Source organism: Pelophylax lessonae, assembly GCF_965119305.1.
Source record: "Pelophylax lessonae genome assembly, chromosome: 10".
NCBI classification, from domain to species: Eukaryota; Metazoa; Chordata; class Amphibia; order Anura; family Ranidae; genus Pelophylax; species Pelophylax lessonae.
Window position 1 is genome coordinate 123,716,871 of NC_138777.1, and position 18,860 is coordinate 123,735,730.

General features: G+C 39.7%; 1 protein-coding gene across 1 annotated transcript in view; it reads right to left on the reverse strand.

The window, feature by feature from the left end:
• Positions 1-5,135: 5,135 nt before the first annotated feature.
• Positions 5,136-18,860, reverse strand: part of SLC6A2 (solute carrier family 6 member 2) — a 670,903-nt gene continuing 657,178 nt past the window's right edge. The window contains exons 13-14 of the mRNA XM_082270398.1: positions 10,153-10,224; positions 5,136-5,485 (exon numbers count right to left, since the gene is read on the reverse strand). Coding sequence (XP_082126524.1) covers positions 5,462-5,485; positions 10,153-10,224 — 96 coding nt within the window. The 3' untranslated portion in view covers positions 5,136-5,461. The remainder of the gene's footprint in view (positions 5,486-10,152; positions 10,225-18,860) is intronic.

Genomic DNA, 18,860 nt, shown 5'->3' on the forward strand with positions numbered 1-18,860 from the left:
TGGATGTTTGGCGTAAATGTTTCCCTAAGCTTTCTCTCTCTTCGTCATGTCCCCCCCTTACTAATATTCTATTTAACCCCCTGTTACCAGACGGGTGTGGCCCTGGTCTCGAGCCCCCCTTTTTCAGCTCCGAAACTTTTTTTCTCTTTCGAGACATTGCGGGATAAGTTTGCCCTTCCTAAACACTCTTTTTATTTTTACCTACAAATACGCCATTTCTTCCGATCTGGAGAGACCTTCGAATATTTAAGTGCTCACGGTCCTCATCAGAGACATTTGGTGTCCTCCATTTACAACATCCTTCATGATGCCTTGCCGATAGCTGAGGATTATCACCCTTATATGCGAAAATGGTCGGTGCTATTGCAACGCCCTATAACTTTACAAATGTGGAGCAAAATTTGGACTTTTGCTTTTAAATCCTCTAGGTGCGTGGTGCAGAGAGAGACTGCTTTAAAAATCCTTCTATTCTGGTATAGAACCCCGGTCCGCTTACATAAAATAGATCCGTCCTGTTCCACCAGGTGTTGGCGGTGTGGGGTGGAACTGGGCAAGTTATACCATATCTTCTGGCAATGCTCTGATTTACAACCTTTTTGGAATATGGTCATGTCATTGATATTAACTGTTACGGGATTGAACTTGCCATTAGATCCGGTGCATTACTTGTTAGGACTCCCGTTCTTCAGTATCTCCAAACCTACTAATAGACTGATTTCCTTTTTTCTTTTGGCTGCTAGAAGGGCTATTCCGCTTTGTTGGCTTCAGCAAACGCCCCCCTGATAAGCCTCTTTTCTTGCGTTTGCTTTCGAAGATTTGGAGGATGGAATTCCTAACGGCTACTGTTCAGGATGAGATTGCAAAATTCAATACTGTTTGGGATGATTGGGATCTCTATACTCTTAAGTCTATATGATGCTTGTACATCTCCCCTCCTTGTTATTCTTGTTTCTTATGTTGCTTGATCGCAGTACTGTGATACATTGGACATTGTGCTCTATTGTTGTCAACTTGTTGTTGTTCTTTTTTTTTTTTTTTTTTTACGGGGGGCACCATCCTCTAGTTTGTTGGTTGTATTTGTTACATATTTTTCAATACAAAATATAATTAAAAAAAAAAAAGCATATATAATAAATGAAATGTGAACTAGTGATTGGGTCTCTTTGAAGCATATCTTAGAATTGCGTATTAGTGTATCTTAGCAAAGGTGTACTGACAAAATCAAAATATATTCCACACTAATGTAAACACAAATGTAAGTGTAAAATCAGCTTGCAAGAAGACTGATATGTAAAGTCCATATAAAAAAATGCATATAAAAAAACATTTAAAGAGTAACTCCACTTTTGTTGAGAAAAAAAAACAATCCCTTCTGGGTAATCAATTTACAGTACATTGCAAGGGACTTAAACTTTGTTGCAGATTCCTAGTGGCTTCTGCTCTGAAGTAATAGTTGTTTGTTTGACCATGTCTTTTGCATATTCTTAAAAGGAATGACTGGTTCATTATCATCTGATACATTTTTAGTGTTCTGATAAGAAAAGTTGCGGCGTCTCCATCACTTTTAGATGAAATTAGCCCTTAGGCAGGCTATACATTATATACGATATATTCTAAAGGCTATACATTATGCAATTTTCCTTCCAGGGGTTGAAGGAAGGAAATTGCTTGATTCTCCCATAAACACAGTCCGTGTCGATAAGGGAATCAACCTGGAGAGCTATTGTGTTATGCCAGCCGGGTGCGCAGGGAGGCTTTCTCGCCAGCAGAATACAATGATCACATGTCCCGATGTCCCTATCTTTTAACCAGTTCCAGTTTGAACCAATGATGACATTTCTGTCATACATGAAAAAATCGGTGTGTACATATAATATGATAAATATGTATAATTTTTAATTTTTTTTTACTGATAAATTTGATTACGTTTTACCATAACAACAACCAGGGTACAGGTAAGGTTGTTAGAGAAATACTTTAGACATGAAGAAATCTAAAATAGATTGAGAGTAAATAAACAGAACTGGGCCCTAGACAAGAAAGAGTAAGAAATAAGATATTGCTCATGAGACTTTCCATAAAGGGCATTGAGGCATGGATGGAAGATATATATCTTTTCTAAGCAGAGACTCTGGAGAATAAAATGGTTGTTGCAATTTTTTATGTTATCAAATGCAAACTTTCAGGAAAAAAATGCACCTTAATGAGTTTTAGCGAGCACAAACAATACAATACCCAATTTTTTTGTAAAACATAATAGATAATGTTGCCCCAAGCAAGATAATGTTGCCCCTAACACGTCACCTTTAAAATTGCCTACGTCAGTGGAACGGCACTAAACTATGATACCTAAAAATCTCCATAGGCAACATTTTACAGGCTACCAGTTTAGAATTACAAAGACGGTCTGGTGCTTTAATTATTGCTCTTACACAATCACGGTGATACCTTACATGTTTCTGCAACTTGATTGGAGCCCCCTGTGGTAAACTCAGTTGATTGGACATGATTTGAAAAGGCACAAACCTCTCTATATAAGGTCCCACAGTTAACAGCGCTTTTTAGCCATGAAGTCCATGCTTGTAGCATCATACTCAAAAATACTTGAAGCTGTAATTGGTGCCAAAGGTGCTTCACCAAAGTATTGAGAAAAGGCTGTGAATACTTAAGTACTTGTGATCTTTTTTTCTTTCATTTTTTATTTTTAAATAATTTGCAAAGATTTCAAACAAACTTCTTTCACGTTGTCATTATGGGGGATTGTTTGTAGAATTTTGAGGAAAATAATGAATTTAATCCATTTTGGAATAAAGCTGTAACATAACAAAATGTGGAAAAAGTGAAGCGCATGTTGCTTTTATAGTGGCTAGTGGTAAGATATAAATCTATTCTGTCCTATGATTTTCATTTGTGAATTGTAGCACTACCATATTAGAGGGTTCAAGGCTATTCTCTTACATTGAAAACAAAGCAGCAAAACTGATTTGTTGGTTTTGGAACCACCTCCTTTTCCTCCAAATCGGTTTTGCTTGTAAAACAGAAGAAACCCATGTTTAAAATGTTGCCTCTCCACTATTTTTATACATGCTGCATGCAGTTTGTCAAAACCCTCAATGTAAATATCTTGTATTAATCTTCTTCCGAACGTATATGTGACTGCTAACTTCCACCTCCTCAGTGTAAATGAGTGGCTGCAGTGTAATTCAGCTTCATTGTTGGTGCACACATATACTGTACAGAGAGCAGCCATAGCTTTGCATGTGACTGTTTGGAATAAAATTAACAATAGGTATATTATAAATTGTGTATGTGTATTAGCAATGGGGAGGCAACATTTTAAATGTGGGTTATTTTAGACTTTCCTTCTACTTAAAGCGTAACTCCACTTTTGTTGAGAAAAAAAAATTCCCCTCTGGGTGATCCATGTAGATTGCAAGGATTATAACAACCTGCAGAATCCTACCTTTTGTTATTCTTAAGAAATAACTGTTCGTCTGTTCCCTTGTGCTGAGTGAGTCGAATGAAAGTGGTTTCATAATTATCAATCAGCTGTGCAGCTGCAGAGCACTAATGAGGAAACCTGCTGGGATGACATGTTCCTATTGGGAATATCTCACCAAAAATGACATTTTTGTTGCAGCGGATGCCTGAAATCTGACTTGTATCTTAGGTAGACTTCTGGGAAAATTGGTGAGCCAATCACACAAGCAGGAAATTATGTTTCTGGGGGGTGGTCAGTACACATTCTGTGTACAGAACACCTCCAGGTAACCATATTGCATTGCATTTTCAGAAAATTACAGCGGCTGCAGATTGAAAAGGAAAGGTAATTTTTAATAACATTCAATTACAACACGACTTGTGTCGCGGTTGTGTACGCTTTTTTTTATTCTTTATTTGCTTTTTTTTTCTCCACAAAAGAAGAGTTACCCTTTAACCACTTAAGCCCCGGAAGATTTTACCCCCATTCCGACCAGGGGGTATTTTGCGATTCGGCACTGCGTGACTTTAACGGACAATTGCGCGGTCGTGCGACGCTGTACCTAAACTAATTTGGCGTCCTTTTTTTCCCACAAACAGAGCTTTCTTTTGGTGGTATTTGATCACCTGTGCGATTTTTTGATCACGCGCTATAAACAAAAAAAGAGCGTCAATTTTGCAAAAATAGCAATATTTTTCACATTTTTTTATATGAAATTCCCCCAAAAAAAAATTTAAAAATCAAAATTTTTTTACTTTTTCGGCCAATTTGTTTTATGCTACCTATGTTTGGTAAAAAAAATCGCAAAAAGCGTATTTTGATTGGTTTGCGCAAAAGTTATCGCGTTTACTAACAAAGGGAAAGATTTCTGTCATTTTTGTTGGTTTTTTTTTAACGTGTAATGGCGGCGATCTGCGATTTTTTTTGCGGTACTTGCGACATTGGGGCGGACAGATCGGACCCTTGACTGACATTTTTGACACTTTTGGGGTTACCAGTGACATTTCTACAGTAATCAGTGCTATATATATATGCACTGTTACTGTAAAAATACACTGGTAGTGAAGGGGTTAACTTTATTTGGGAGAGGGGCTGTGTGTATCCCTAGGGGCGTGCTTTCTACTGTGATTGGCTGGGGCTTGAGCTGTATGGACACTGATCAACGGATCTACATACTAGATCCGAGTGATCAGTATCCTAACAGCAAGGAGAATGACAGGTGGCTTGTTTACACAAGCTGCCTGACATTCTCCCTCTCCCCCGCCGATCGCCGAGTGACCGGCGGACATCGGGTCCGCCGGTCACACGGGCGGGGGGGTCCGTGACCACGCGGGAGCGGGAGCGCGCCTCCGGGGGCGCGCGCTCGCTCCCTAGACCCTCACAAGCTAGTGACGTAGCCCTACGTCACTTTGCCTGTGAGGGGCTGACTGCCGACGTAGATCGGCGTTAGGCAGTCGGCAAGTGGTTAAAAGCTTAGTGAGCAGTTTCCAGCCTAGAATAAACAAACTTTTTTAGGACAACAGTATTTCTTGGAACATATAACAGTAACAACATAAGAAAACCAACAAACACAATAACTAAATCAATGCTAGATATTCAGAAAAAAAGTTTTCTTTTTTTATAATTTAAACAAAGAATATAGCTGTTTATAATAATAATGTAAGTTACATGTTAAAATAAGCAATAATTGCTTTAAACTGTACATTACAGACAAATTATAGAGGTAGTTTAATATGGCGGCTAATGAAACAACTGCAGAATTTATATCCAGAACATTTTAACTTCTCTCAGCAAACATAATATGTTATCACTAACATCAGACTGACTGAAGACATTTAAGTTAACATTGTGATATAAGAATAAAAATCATGTAAAGGATGCATTGAACAGATACCCAACGTTGTTTTGAATAGTCAACTGTATCTTCAAATTGATCTAGCCCAAAGTATTCATACTTTATTTTGTCTTCTGTCTTGAATCTCATAAAGACAGCCAGTGCTTCAGCTGTAGGTAAAACACATACTGTGGATTAGATAACTAAAAGTTGTGGTTTTTACAAATACAGGTTTACAATATTGCAATTAAGTATTTTATGGCAAGTATGATAACTTTCTGGTGGCAGTGGTAGGATATTACATTTACAATAGCATCAGATTGGCAGTATTCAATATATTTATGGAATTAAAAACCATATTTTAAAATTAAAGGCCAAGATCACTTTTAGGACTATGTTACATGTTACGTCTGAAGTTAGAGTGTAATATGTAGCATTCCAAAGCACTACTTCCCCACCCCCCCTGAATCCCTCCCTCATGACAGCAGGCTGTGGTTCCTTTTCCCTTCAGTTGCTGTCACATTTAAAATCAGTGTGACTCTGTGGGGCTCTGCCCACACAGCCACATCATTTATTCACAGAGATTTGTTAAATAAATAAACCTATAAGTCCTGTCTGCCACCATGCCTGACGGACATGTAGTTTTCAAAGAACTACAAGTACGCTGATCAGCACGCTCATAGTCCATTCATTCTTCCTCCAGCTTTCTAACCTAAAGGCCTATGGAGATATGGACATAAAGCTGAAGGAAGAGTGTGCAGGAGCCTGACATTCCACCCATGATCCACTGGACTTAGGTGCAATGTTTGCAAGTTCCTGTAAAAAAAATAAAAAAATGAATGCATATTTTTTTCCTGCAAAATTATGTGCATTTATTATTTTTAAAGGTGAAATTTAGCCTTCAATTCATTATATCTACATACATTTCCATTATTCACATGCACTGTCCTTATTTTAACAGAATGTTATTCACCCTACATAAGTTACAATCTTGTTTCCACAATAAATCATTTAGAGCCGTTTCACACTACCGCGACCAGAAAGTCGCCCCATGAAGGAGCGACTTTTTAGCTTGACTTTGAAGAGACTTGTTTAGAGACTTGGAAGAGACATGGAAGAGACTTGTAAGAGACTTGTAAGAGACTTGTGCACTACTTTGAAGAGACTTAAATGATAAGCGACTTTGTCTGTGGGGAATGCCTGGCTAATCTTTTTCTTCTTCCTGTCTGATAACAAGTCGCTTGAAAATAGATAAGTATCCGACTTAGAGGTGACTCCCATTGAAGTCTATGTGTACAAGTCGGATACAGGTCGCCTTGAAGTAGTACAGGAACCTTTTCTGAAGTCAGAGCGACTTCAGTAGTGCATATTAAGACGGCTCTCATTCATTTACATTGAATTTGTGATGACAAGGGACTTGAGGCAACTTGAGCACACAAGTCGTGTCCCAAGTCAGAGTAGTGTGAACCCGCTCTTATAAGGAGATAAATATATGTAACGATTCCAGTTATGAAAAAAGCAAATTCCTGTTTACCAATTTAATTTGCACAGGTTTGGATAACTAATGTGAATCCTCACAAATGTTACTGTGTGAACATTCTCAAATCCTTATCAGCCTCACTGAATCATGTTATAGTGTGTATTATTAACAGCTAAACCACAGGAATCCTTAACACACTAACCAATAATGCTATCCCTTTGAGTATTCATGCACTAACTTAGAACACAAGACTGTTTGTAAGCTCAAGAAGACACTGAAGCACATGCAGAAAATAAATCTAGTGGCACTTTGCTGCATCGCTGGAAAAACTTCTTAGGCGCAGCACAATAACAAGAACATAACTCAAGAACATATAGCCAGATTCCACTACTATACAATAGTGTGCATCATCCTACCTTACTGTTATTTTATTCTTTACCATTCTATTAAGTATATATATATATATATATATATATATATATATATATATATATATGAGAGCTGCTTTTTTATTTTACAAAGTGCTGAAGTTAGGCTTACATTTTTATTTTTATTCATAGCTCTCGGTTAAATATATATATTTTTTTATATACACCACTTGGATCAATGCTCTAATAAAAATGTTAATTATTTTTTTTCCTTATGTGTTTATTTACTTATTTATTATTGAAGGCCAACATTGTTCATGTACCAAGGCATGGTGTACTGTGGGAATGCATGATCTCTTTTCATCAACGTAATGGGTAATTCCACTTTTCAAGCTGCATCGGAAAATACCTACAATATATATGTCAACATGTCCCCATTCACATAGCAGAACTTAAAAGAGAACACAATAGCTCCAGGGAAGGGATTCCCCCATCAACACAGTCAGTGTTGATGGAAGAATTGAACGATTTTCTTTCCTGCAATCACACGTACAATCTTTGGCCAGCTAACCTGTCTGTAAATTGCAGGCAAATTATATCTCATCACTTCTTCTAGATTGAACACGGTCTATCTTAACAAAAGGTTTAGAAACTTAGCTTCTTTATTGCATATACTAATGAGTACTGGACTGAGCTGTTCCTAGCCCAGCTATTGGGACAGATTATGCTGAGCTAGCTAAAATATATGCTAGCAGCCAGACTTGACACCTCCTCTGAAACATTAAAAAGTTTAAGAATTATTTAAAAAAATGTTTTATAAGTATGATGTAAAAATAGGAACACATTACAAACATATAGTGGAGTATTCTCAAATTTGACTGCAAAAGTGGAAATACACTTTAACCACTTGCCGTCTGCTCACTAGAGCTGTACTGCGGCAAAGTGGCTCTTGTAGGTCTGACGACGTAGTACTACATCGGCAGACACTCCCCCTTCTAGGCGGCTCGCTCCTGCTGTATTCAGTCACAGCGGGAGTCGGGCCAGGGGAGGAGCAGCGGCGCCGCTGCTCTTCCCCGATCGTCAGGGAATCGAGTGTGGAGATCCGCCCGCTTGTGTAAACACAAGCGGGTGGATCTCCTAAGTGACAGGCAGGGTCAGATTGCAGGGTTCAGCATAGCTGAACCCTCGATCTGTCCTTGCGTCACACAGTCACCTCCCCCCACACATGTCAGTAAGCACCAGGCATACATTAACCCCTCCCTCTCCAATAAAATTAACCCCTTCCCTGCCAGTGTCATTTTTATATTTATAGCACAGTATATTTATATTTATAGCACTGATTACTGTAGTAATGTCACTGGTACCCCCAAAAGTGTCAAAAATGTCAGTCAGGGGTCCAATCTGTCCACCGCAATGTCGTAGTCCCGCAAAAAAAATCGCAGATCGCCGCCATTACTCGTTAAAAAAAAACACCAAAAATGACATAAATCTTTCCCTTAGTTAGTAAACACAATAACTTTTGCGCAAACCAATCAAAATACGCTTATTGTGATTTTTTTACCAAACATAGGTAGCAGAAAACAAATTGGCCAAAAATTTAAAAAAATTTTGATTTTTACATTTTTTGGGGGGGAATTTCATATAAAAAAAATGTGAAAAATGTTGTTATTTTTTCAAAATTTACGCTCTTTTTTTGTTTATAGCGCAAAAAGTAAAAATCGCACAGGTGATCAAATACCACCAAAAGAAAGCTCTATTGTGGGAAAAAAAGGACGTCAATTACATTTGGGTATGGCGTCGCACGACCGCGCAATTGTCAGTTAAAGTCGCACAGTGCCGAACCGCAAAAAGTGGCCCAGACGTAAGACAGCAAAATCCTCCGGTGGTAAAGTGGTTAAGCTGACCTCCGGGTTTACTGTCACTTTAACTATTTTATTTTGGCCAAGATTTGCATTTTCTGAATGAATACAAAGCTTCCTTTGATTGAATGGGGTAGGCAGATGACGTTCTGATTCCTGTCTTAGCCAATCAAAGGAAGCTATGTATTCATTCAGAGAATATGAAGCTGCCAATGTTTGGCTGAGCAATGCTTAGCCCAACCCAAATTGTTTCTGAGTGTGAGACAGGATGTTCTTGTCTCACTGCTGGAACAAAAGGCTGTATGATGTACTGTATGTAGCTAAGGCTACATACATTTTACTCAGCCTGCCCAGCAGACACACTTGTTAGGGTAGAAAATTGTTTATTTGGGCCAGCTTGGGCCAAACAAACTAGTTAAAGGGACAGTAAACCTCAAGATCAGCTTAAAGGTGCCCAATAATTACATTTTTGAAGAACACAATTATAAATGAAATTGCTATAATCATTTTTAGCCATGTAGACATTGCACTAAAACATTCCACTTTGACATGCTGCCAAGCGCACTCCATGACCTGGTCAGCTTTTCCAAATGAAAATTACACTGTATTTAAGAATTGTTATATACAGAAGTACAGGACTAAAATGTAAGAAGGTGAGAGACTTCAGTTGGGCTTTAATAATGTATTTAAGCCATCGATTTGGGTAGAGTGGTGAGTGGCTAGATTCACTGTCAGTTTTTTTTTTTTTTGTGGCTGTGTCCCTGCTTGGGAGATTTTTCTGCACCAGGACAAATAAATGTTTCAGTTGTCACTGGAACAAAATAAAGGGAGTATCTTCCCACCGGGATACTTATTATGGTGACAACTGTCTAAGATGTGATGTAACTCACTTTAGCAAAAATTTCTTCCATATTTTATTGCATCTACAGGCTAAGAAATGAAGTGGAAAAAGTTTGGGATTTAAATACAGGAAAAATTGAAAACTCATCATATTAAGGACACCTATAACTTGTCCCTCTTTGATGAATCATGTGAGATTCTAGCTTTACAGGCCCCACTGAGCAAGCAATAAGTAATCTAGAAACTTAGGAATAAAGCTCAAATAGCTTAAAAACTAGTTGCAATCCCACCTTAAACTGCCTTATGTTTCCTTGCTGAACAAGATAATATTCATTTTCTGGGGTGATACAGTAGCCAATCTTCTAAAAAAAAAACAAACAAAAAAAATATTAAAAATGAAATTTTGCATCAGGTGTACATATAAATGTTACTTAAGTAGCAATGTTACAGATTATGAATACAATAATATAAACATAAGTTTTAGGTAATAATAAAACATTCAAATACAATACATTCATTTAAACAAAGCAAACAACTGTTTCCTCCTCAAATAGGCATAGATCATGGAGGAAAATTACTAAGTGCTCTCAGAATCTCTTGCAGCTGTGTATAGTAACCAATCAGATTCTAGCTTTTATTGTCAAAGCTTAACTGAACATGCTGAAGTTAGAAGCTGTTTGGTTTACTATGTACAGCTACACCAGATTTCTTGTGCACAAGTTTTAGGTAATCTCCCCCCAATTAATCCATCCAGTGGTCCTCAACCCTGGCCTACAGGCCAGATTTTAGGTATTACCTTGGGGAGATGCAGACTAGAGTACTGCAATCACTGAGCAGCAAATGATATCACCTGGGATGTATTTCAGTTATCTTGCAAATCTGGCCTGTTAGTGGGCCCTGTAGGCCAGGGTTGAGGACCACTGCACGGACATGCAAATAGTCTCCAATATAAATGCCACACACAAAAACATATGAAATCTGTCTTCAGTAAGCTTTATTTTCTTTTAGTGCTATTCTTATTGTTTCTATTCCCTCCTAATGTTAATGTTTATGTTTAACACTATTTGAACATTATCAATATTAAAAATATTGTATGGCAATATTTCTCATGGAGTTGTTAATGTTTTGTTTGTACAAATTATATGAATTATTGTCATGATTGTATTGTAATTATGTTATTTATGCCCAGAAATAATAAAACACACATATTCTTTTCATCCACAAGATGGAGCTTGCATTTGGATACCTTTTTCTTTTAGCAATCTTTGAATCGATTGCTTTATATGCAATTTACATAGAGAGACTGGCTCCATCTCTCTTCCTTGAGGGACACTATGTAAGTGTGTGATGAGCAGTGTTTTTTTGAGCCCCTGAGGATGTCATCAATATGTTTTGAAAGCGTAATTAAACATTTGTGTCGGGGAACATTTCTCACATATACAATTTATTGTTAATTCATTTATTTTGGTAATTAGCGCCAATAATCATAGAGGATTTTTCGGTATGCACATCAGGGATTATTTGTGGAAATAGAGTGTTGATGAGATTTAGCGCTGCACATACACCATTTACATTGCATATATTGTATATCAGAATATAAGGTGAGATGCTTTTCTCTGTGATTTTGGCTGAGAGCGCAATTAACTATTTTTTTTTTTCCTAACCACTTCAATACAGGGCACTTTCACCCCCTTCCTGCCCAGACCAATTTTCAGCTTTCAGCACTGTCACACTTTAAATGATAATTACTCAATCATGCAACGCAGTACCCAATCACATTTTTTATAATTTTTTTCTTTTGGTGATATTTAATCACCACTAGGTTTTTTTTATTTTTTGCGATATAAGTGAAAAAGAGCGAACATTTTGAAAAAAAAAAAAACATTTTGTTTCAGTTTTTATTATAAAATTTTGCAAATAAGTAATTTTTTTTTCATAAATTTGGGCCAAAATGTATACTGCTACATATCTTTGATAACCCAAATTAGCCCAAATTAGTGGATATTATCTAGTCTGTGTGAAAATTATAAAGTCTACAAGCTATGGTGCCAATCATTGAAAATTGATCACACCTAATCACACCTGATGTACCGACGGCCTATGTCATTTCTTGAGACCCTGAAATGTCAGGATAATACAAATACCCCCCAAATGACCTTCTTGGAAAGTAGACATTCCAGAGTATTTAGTAAGAGGCATGGTTAGTTTTTTGAAGTTGTAATTGTTTCCCATAATTCTTGGGAAAATTAAGAAATGCTTTTTTTTTTTGTTTATTTTTTTTTTACACAAAATTGTCATAATAACAAGTTATTTCTCACACACAGCATATGCATACTGGCAATTACACCCCAAAATACATTCTGCTACTCCTCCTGAGTATGGCAATACCACATGTGTGAGACTTTTACACAGCCTGGCCACACACAGAGGCCCAACATGCAAGGAGCACAGTAAGGTGTTCTAGGAGCATAAATTACAAATATAGTTTCCTAACGACCTAACACACTTTTGAAGAACCTGGAGCACGAGGACAATGGAATTACCCAAGAAATTACCCCATTTTGGAAAGCAAACACCCCAACGTATATTCCATGAGGCATTATGAGTCTTTTGAACATGTCATTTTTTTCCGCAAGTTTTTAGAAAATGTGGAAAGAAAATGAAAACATTTGTTTTTTACACAAAGTTGTCAATTTATAAGATATGTTCAACACATAGCATCTACATAGCAAAAATTACACCCCAAAATACATTCTGCTACTCCTCCTTAGTATGGCGATACCACATGTGTGAGACTTTTACACAGTCTTGCCACATACAGAGGCCCAACTTTCAAGTAGCACCTTCAGGCGTTCTAGGAGCATAAATTACACATCTAATTTTATTTCAACCTAATATATTTTGAAGGCCCTGGAGGACAAGGACAATGAAAACGACCACAAAATGACCCCATTTTGGAAAGCAAACACCCCAACACATAATCTATGAAGCAAGGCCTGCAGATAGGTACTCAGGTACTCTAATGGGCTGCAGACAGGTACTTGGGTACTCTGATTGGCAAGAGACAGGTACTCAGGTAATCTGATGGGCTGCAGATAGGTACTCAGGTACTCTGATATAGGTACTTGGGTACTCTGATGGGCTGAAAATAGGTACTCAGGCACTGTGAGCTGAAGACAGGTACTTGGGTACTCTGGGGTACAGACAGGTACTTGGATACTCTGATGGTCTGCAGATAGGTATTCGGGTACTCTGGGCAGCAGATAGGTACTCCAGTACTCTGATGGGCTACAGAGAGGTTTTCGGGTACTATGATGGGCTGCAGAGAGGTATGGGGGTACTCTGATGGGCTAGAGACAGGTACTCAGGTACTCTATTGGGCTGGAGACAGGTACTCTGATGAAAGGTACTTGGGTACTCTGATGATAGGTACTCGGGTACTCTGATGGACTGGTGACAGGTATCAGGTACTCTGATGGGCTGGTGACAGGTACTCGGGTACTCAGAGGACAGGTACTCGGGTACTCTGATGACAGATACTCGGGTACTCTGATGGCAGGTACTCGGGTACTCTGATGGCAGGTACTCGAGTACTCCAATGACAGGTACTCGGGTTCTCTAATGACAGGTACTTGGGTACTCTGACAGGTACTTGGGTACTCTGATGGGCTGATGACAGGTACGTGGGTACTCTGATAGGTTGGTGATAGATACTTTGATGGGCTGGTGACAGGTACTTTGTTAGGCTGGTGAACGGTCCTCATTATGGAGGGGCAATCAGTGTGTTTACTGTGCACTGTAATTGGTAACTAGGTGTTACCACAATCTCCTCCTCCCACAGGATCGGTGTGTGAGGAGGAGAGCCCGGTAACAGCTAGTTACTGCGGTATGTTTACATTCTGTGTGTCATTGATTGGACACAGCCGGTCAAATGGTAAAGAGCCAATTCATTGGCTCTTTACCCTTATTGGGGATGGGCTGTGTCAGAGTGACACTCTCCATCTCTGATCGCCACTCTGCGTGCCCCCAGGGCGCGCAGGAGTGGTGTGCACAAGGACATTGCATGTGGCCGGCTGGGATTGGACACAGCCAGTCACATGGTAAAGAGACATTTTTTTTTGGCTCTTTACACTGATCGGGGATGATCTGTGTCTCGAGGGACATGCCTCATCCCCAAACGCCACGCTGTGTGCCCCCAGGGGCATGGGAGGGCAGCGAGAACGGGCGGACATCATAGAATGTCCACCCGGAGGGAGAGAGCTTTCCTGCCGGCGTCATTTTACAATGCGTCAGTAGGGAAGTGGTTAAGCAATAATATAAATAATGAAATAGGCAAAGCAGGATATAAGCATTCATACATAGTATAGTAGTTGAGGTTGAATAAAGACAATAGTCCATCCAGTTCAACCTGTGTAGGTGTGTGTGACCGTAATCATCTCTCATACCCCCTTATGTTCTGATCCTTGACATGTATGTCCAAGAGTCTTTTGAAAGTAGCCATACTTCCTGCAGAAACTACCTCTTGTGGTAGAGAATTCCACAATCTTGTAGCCCTAAAGAGTAAAGAACCCCCTGTGTTGCCTGAGGTTAAAACACTTCTCATCTAATCGCATTGTATGTCCTCGCGTCCTCATACAATCCTTATGACTGAATAGCTTTTTTTCCATGCTGAGATCACGAGGTATTTGTAAATTGCTATCATGTCCCCTCTCAGGCGTCTCTTCTCCAGGGAGAATAAATTAAGCGATTGTAGACGATCTTCATAGTTAAGGTCCTCCAATCCCCTAATTAGTTTAGTTGCCCTTCTCTGGACTCTCTCCAGCTCCAACACATCCCTCCTGAGGACTGGACAGAATACTCCAGATGCGTTTGTGTCCCACTTGTTGTTGATTCTTCACAAAAAATGACAGTTTTATATCTTTATGTTTAAAGCCTGAAATGTGGCAAAAGGTCGCAAAGTTCAAGGGGGCCGAATACTTACGCAAGGCACTGTATATTGCTTTCCTTAAATCCTAAACCTAGCACCCAATTGTAACCTTTACCTCTAAACCTAAAAGGCAATACTGACATTTGCCCCTAACCAGAAAGAATACATCTTTTATTTATCTGGAATAGCAAGTAGTAGGCAAGGGAATCAAATGTTTTAGGCACCTTTGTAAATTTGTGCACACCGACAACAGTGAGTTGTAGAGGCAATAAGAAGATGAAAGGCTGGAAGAGAGGGCAGAGTTAGGGTCTGTGAGGGCATCTATAATTTTGGGCACCCTTGGCACATGCCCCGTATCTCTTCCTGGTGCCACAGGTGCTGATGATTCCACCTTTGGCTCCACCCTCTGTTTGTAGGCAGCCTTTACCCTCAAATCCTTTACCAGTTCAAATTACAATGTACAATACATTATGCTCCACCCTTTTAGCGCTGCCTCCATGCCCGCTGAACCAGCAGTTTATACCTGGCTTGGACCAGCTCTCATTGGGCTTTCTTCTGCTGCCAGCATGTGCCATACCATGCATCCACTTCTATGCTGCCTCTGAGTTTGAAAGTATTAATGGATGTTAATCTATAGACTGGTGCTGCAGTGTTAATTGTCTGTGTGGAGGGGGGCAGCATGACCAGTGAGTAATATTGGGTGCTCAGTGTCTATGACTCTGTGGATGAGGGCAGAGGGTTTAGATGTCGTAAAGTGATCTTGTCATAAAAAAAAAAAAAAATCCAAGGCAAGTGTACTAATAGTGTGCCCATGCTGCACTATTAAAAAGAAATCCTCCACTAGAAAGCTAACACTTCCGATACTGCCAGCTACAGAGGCTGCAGGATCAGCACCTGGGTTGCCTACGGTGCATGGTTCACCCTGCTGATCCCAGAATACCATAGCAGTGGATGCTGAAGTACTTTAAATATGGCTGAATTCTGCACTCTCTGTAAAATAAAGAAGTCCCTTTGCGCTACTGTTTATAAGTAAAGGGGTAAGTAATTTAGAATTATTGCAGCTGCTCACATCAACACAGAGGGGTTTATTTATTAAAGCTAGAGAGGGCAAAATTAGTCGCAGTTCTGCAGCTTACAGGTTTTATTGCTAAAGCTTAAATAATCAAGCTGAGGTTAGAAGCTGAATTGTGACTCTCTAGCTTTAGTAAATTAACCCCAATGTGTCCCCACATTTAAAAAAAAATAATGATATTAATAATTGATGTGGAGCTTTGATTTAATTTGGCTGACTATAGTGTGGAATCTTGTAGATAAGAGATAAGGTGTGTCTTAATTGATCTGTTTAACAAAAAGTGATAGTGTGTGTATATCTATCACAAAAACACAAATTTAAATGTGTACTATTCAACTCATATCCTATAAAGTCTTCCAAAATATAAAGTCTTCTCCATGCTATGTACAGTATTAGTTTGTATACATCCACAGTAGTGATGAGCCAAACAGCCCCCCCCCCCCCCCCAGATCGGTTTGCACCAGAACACAGAGGAGTGAACAGAGGAAAAGTTTGTTAGAATAAACAAACCCCATTGAAGTCTATGGGAGTCGAACCTCGAAAATAAAACGGCCTTGTTATGAAGGCTTAAATGCAAGTTATTGCCCCAAATAGTGAATGGGGGCCTGAGTTCTGACCTGGGAAACATGTAGCAATGAAAAAAAAAGTTTTTTTTAAAAACGAACATTTTTAAAGGAGCAGTGATTTACTGATTTTAATGAGGCTTAAAGTGAAATTATAAAAATGATAAATTCCTTCAAATATCGTGCCTGGGGGGGTCCCCTGAATGTGCCTGTAAAGTAGTGCATCTCTACTATGTATGTAGCCTTCTGCAGCAATACTGACATTTCTAAAGCAAAAAATGTCATATACAAATATACATACAAATTTCAAATCAAATGTACTTGTCATATAGGTGCAGAAAAATTGGGCCTTGGTTATTGGTGTTGCCTGAACACTGTAACCCTTTATAGTTACTCTTGCTGAGCCCAGCAACGGGCCCTACTGCTAAAAAATGCACCTGTCATACAAGTGCAGAAAAATTAGGCCTTGGGGGTTGGTAGTGACCTAAACCAAAAACATTGTTGGAAGCTAGCAGAATCAAGGTAGAGGAAAAGGATAGGCAGCATATGCAGTCTCAAATGGATTGCAGACCCCTAGCAAATTCAATCAGTTACATCAGCATCAGGGGCTTGATAGCTCTTGTTGATCCAGGATTGGTTCATTTTGATAAAAGTCAGCTGGTCAACAGAGTCTGTGGACAGACGCACCCTTTTGACCGTCACAAAACCTCCAGCAGAACTGAACGTCCGTTCAGAAAGCACGATGGAAGCAGGACAGCTGGAGTAGCTCCATTGAATATTTAGCTAACTTATTGATAAGTTCTGGCCAGTGGTCCATCCTCAAGATCAGTAACCCAGTGGATGCTCAGCTGGAAAGGTCTCCAAGTCTGCTCTTGCGCCTAGATAATCATGCACCATATGATGGAGACGCTGCTGATGGTTGCTTAAACAGCCCTGGCTGCTGCTGAGGACTAGAGAACTGTTTAAAGGCAACGGTCAGCCGGCCGCCTTCTCCACTGCTCCTCCTTTGACTGAACGATGCCTCAGAAACACGTCCAGAGAATGTTGACCTCCCAGTGTCTGGAAAGGTGGTACACAAATTTTTTTTCAAGGCCTCCTCAAGATGTTTCATCCTCTGCTCCATCTGCAAAGGCAGGATGAGCTCTGCAACTCTACCCTTGTAATGTGGATCAAGAAAGGTTGCCAACCAGTAATTATCCCTCTCCTTGATAGCACAAATCCTCGGGTCCTTTTGCAGGATTTGCAGAATCAGGGAGCCCATGCAACGTAAGTTGGAGGAGGCATGAGCTTCTGAGTCCTCTGGGTTACTAAGGATGACATTGTCAGCAGAAGCAACCTCTCCCCAACCATGTACAACTCCTGGGGTTTCTGGGGAATCAAAATCATCCTTTGAAGACTGCTGTATGCTATCTGTGATGGTACTCACCATCACTGGGAGTGAAAGACAGATACTTAATGGTTTGAATTGCTTCAAGAAGGACAGTAATATTTGTAAGCAATATCGCTCAAGAAATATGAAGATTTAATCCCACTTTACACTGTGAGACCTATAGCCTGTATTATTAGTATTCATAGCAATACGTAGATGTGTATTCCATGTACTTCAATGTAGGAGACGAACATACTGTCTTGTCCTATTGTCTATTTTGAGATGTGATGTGTATTGTGTCATATCCCCTAGACAGTTTGCCTGTCCCATTGGTAAATGTTAATGACCTCACATTGTTCTGCCCAGATGGCTAGATAATTAGTTCAGGTTAATTCTGTTTCTGTATACAATTTCCTCTGCATATGAGAATGTAATCAGGCAGAGGGGAGGGATTGTGTACACTGTATGGAAGTGACTGAGTGTAAAACTTGGATTGTGAATTTCATGTCCTGTTCCCCACAATGTCCACCTGGTCGGTAACCTTGTGGGGAAAAACTGTATAAAAGAGCACCTGTACCATTAAACCTTGAGTTGTACTTCACCCTCAATCTAGAGTCCTGTCTCTTATTGGGGGAATCTGTTACAAGGGATTGCTATGCTCTTCAAATTCCCTTGAATAATTACTAAGCTCTTACTGTTCCTGCTTCACTCTCTGGGGAAAGAGAGGTTCACCCACTGGAACCTGGTGCATTGTCGTAGGTCCAGGGTGGGTAGAAGACAGCGAGATCCCAGCCATGCTGCGGCAGTTTGTGGGGTCTGCCGTGGTTATGGTGTCTGGTGGAGTGATTGGAGCTCTCTGGAAGCACTAGGAGCTTCCGTCAACGGAGGTACCCAGTTGGGGTGTCCGTATTCCGTTAAAGTATCCTCTACATCCATGCTGCCGAAATCCTCCTCCTCCTCTTTCTCCTGTGTGTTTTGTGGCCCTGCAGGAATGATATCTGCATAAAGGGGGACTTGTGCGGAAAGTAAGTCATCCTCTTCCTCCCCGCTGTTCTGCCTCAAGTGCA